The 2,822-nt window shown below is 37.0% G+C and overlaps 1 protein-coding gene across 1 annotated transcript; it reads left to right on the top strand.

The window, feature by feature from the left end:
* The first annotated feature begins 362 nt into the window (after window positions 1-362).
* LOC121236021 (stemmadenine O-acetyltransferase-like) lies at window positions 363-2,002 on the top strand. Its single transcript, XM_041132509.1, has one exon. It carries the CDS (start codon window positions 445-447, stop codon window positions 1,783-1,785), a length of 1,341 nt encoding a protein of 446 aa, XP_040988443.1. The 5' UTR covers window positions 363-444; the 3' UTR covers window positions 1,786-2,002.
* Window positions 2,003-2,822: the final 820 nt, after the last annotated feature.

Genomic DNA, 2,822 nt, shown 5'->3' on the forward strand with positions numbered 1-2,822 from the left:
ATAATAATGGTAGTGATAGTTCTAGAGTAATGCAAGCTCCCTAAATTTTCTTAAAAAAAAAAAAATAGAGCTTACTATTAAAAAAATTATTATTTTTACTCAAATTCCAGATTTATCCATTTTAATTTTTAAAAAATTCATAAAACTTACACATTTTAAAATTAAAAATATCATTTCTTAAAAAATAATTTACACCAAACTTATCTATTTCGGCATTTACTTAGCAGTACTCTGTTAAGAGCAATAAATATATGCAGCAAATTAATACCGAGTCCAAAACTACCATCCCCGGTCAATCCCGGCCCCACTGCTTGCAGTACATGAACTTGAAGAAGTCAACAGCATTCCCTCTATAAAAGAATAAAACGCCTGCAAGCTGGACGTTTTACGTACAGACCGAAGAAAACAAAACTCCAATTACAAAATACTGATTCTAAGGCAAAAATGAGTCAGATCATCATGAAGACTGAAATCATTTCCAGAACCTGCATCAAACCCTCTTCACCCACTCCTCCCGATCTCAAAACCTTCAAACTCTCTCTTCTTGACCAACTCTCTCCCGCCATTCATGGCAACATGACCTTCTTCTTCCCCTCGGCCGTCTTCGACGTCGCCGTCGCCGACCCAGAATCTGAATTCGCACGTAAATCCCAACTTCTCCAGAAATCCATGTCCGAAACCCTCACCCGTTTCTACCCTCTTGCTGGGCGCCTCGTAGACGCCGCAACCATCGACTGCAACGACGATGGCGGTTTCTTCGTCGAGGCACGATGCAGTAGCCCGCTTTCGGACTTCCTTAGCAAACCCAACTGGGAGACGCTCGACCTCTTACTCCCCACTACGGACCCCGAAACCATGGAATTGTCCAAGGGTTCCATGTGGCTCCTGAGGTTCACCATGTTCACCTGCGGTGGTACCGCTATTAGTGTTTCCCTCACCCACAAGATCGCCGACATCGCTGGGCTTCTCACGCTCTTAAAGAGCTGGACTGCGGCTTGTCGTGGCTCGACCGAACCGGTCGTCCCGGATTTTACCGGAGCTTCAATCTTACCACCCAGAGAGATTCCGGGCATGTCGGGATCGCTGAACATTGCGGGCGAGAAGTTCATAGCCAGGAGGTTTGTGTTCAGTGCTCCAAAGATCGCGGAGCTGAAAGAAAAAGTTACAAGCACGATTGGGCGAGAAAAATACTATCCATCGCGGGTGGAGGTGGTACTAGCAGTTCTCTGGAAATCTGCAGCATCCGTCATCAAATCAAAAACCGGGACATTCAAGCCCACCGCGTTGTTCCAAGCGGTGAATCTCCGGCCCAGAATGGAACCGCCTTTGCCGGAAACAGCGTTCGGGAACTTCGTGTGGCCGTTCTGGGTGATCGCAGAGGAAGAGAGCGACATGGAAATACACCAGCTGGTGGAAGACATGCGGAAGAGCAAGAATGAGTTTCTCAACAACAAGGCGAACAAGTTCAAAGGCGAGGGAGGTTTCCCGGCGATAATAGAGGCTCTGAAGGAGAGGGGAGAGATCTTCAATAATAGGAAGGATCTGGTCATGTACAAATGCTCGAGTTGGTGCAAGTTTCCGTTGTTCGAAGCCGATTTCGGGTGGGGGAAACCGGCATGGATGACAAGTGTGAACAAGCTGGTGAGTAACACCATTTCTTTGATGGACACGAGCTCCGGTGGAGTTGAAGCTCTGGTTACCTTGGATGAGGAAGAGATGACCCTATTCGAACGCCATGAGGAGCTCCTGGAATTCGCTTCCGTGAACCCCAGCATTGTTCATTGATTTCACTGCCGCTGCTTGAATTTTAGGTTTATTTCCAGGGTGTTCAGAATCAAGGAATTAAGCATGGAAAATTAGTATTGTATTAATGGAAATTTGAAGTTTTATTTTGTGTCACAAGATCAATTGTTTCAGCACTGATGATGATGATCTCCAGATGTCGGGAAAATAAAAATATTTAATTTGATATCTTAATTTAAGGATACGTTTGAAATTTAAATTCTTCTCAATTTATCTTAATTTATTATTATAATTTTTTTAAATTTTAATATAAAATATAATAAATAATTTAATTTTTTTAAATTTTAAAATAATAATAATATTAAAAAATAATATTTTAATAATATTTTATCATTTCAATTCAATTCCATTTAATTCAATTAAACATTTAAATATACCCTAAATTGTCCAATTTTGACGCATGAAACTTTAATTTGTTAATTATTTTAGTATATAACGTGTCAACTCAGCTAGTTTCGAGGTAGGCAAAACATCATTTAAAAAATAAAAATAAAAAAAAAAGCATCTTTGGTAGTGAAAAACGTCTTGTCCATAAAAGCTAGTCTACTCCCATCTATAGACAACGAAAAATGCTAGAAACTCCTCCCCTCTCTATGTGATAACGAGAATATCGCTGATAATATTTATAAATAATTATGAATAGAGATTAAAATATATTTATAAATATTATTAAGAATATTTTAAATTATTTAAATGTATAAAATATGTTAAGTTGTTAATTTTTAAATATGTAATTAAAAAATATATGAGTCTCATTAATGATTAATTTTATTAAAAATAATGATGAAATGATGATTTTATTTATATATTATAGTGATAAATATAATGGCATAATAAATAATCTCCAAAATAAATTAAAAATCGAAATTTGATTAAAAAATGAAAATTAATTATATTATTACAAATTAATTAAAAATCAAAATTTGATTAAAAATGAAAACATTTCCGTATTGAAATAAAAAAAATTTTACATTATTACAAATTATAAATTCATGGTTTTCGGTAACGTGTTATTACAA

The sequence above is a fragment of the Juglans microcarpa x Juglans regia genome, chromosome 6D (genome assembly GCF_004785595.1).
Source record: "Juglans microcarpa x Juglans regia isolate MS1-56 chromosome 6D, Jm3101_v1.0, whole genome shotgun sequence".
Lineage (NCBI taxonomy): Eukaryota > Viridiplantae > Streptophyta > Magnoliopsida > Fagales > Juglandaceae > Juglans > Juglans microcarpa x Juglans regia.

Coding starts and splice junctions, on each gene's coding strand:
- LOC121236021 (XM_041132509.1), top strand. CDS start 445: ATGAGTCAGATCATCATGAAGACTGAAATCATTTCCAGAACCTGCATC.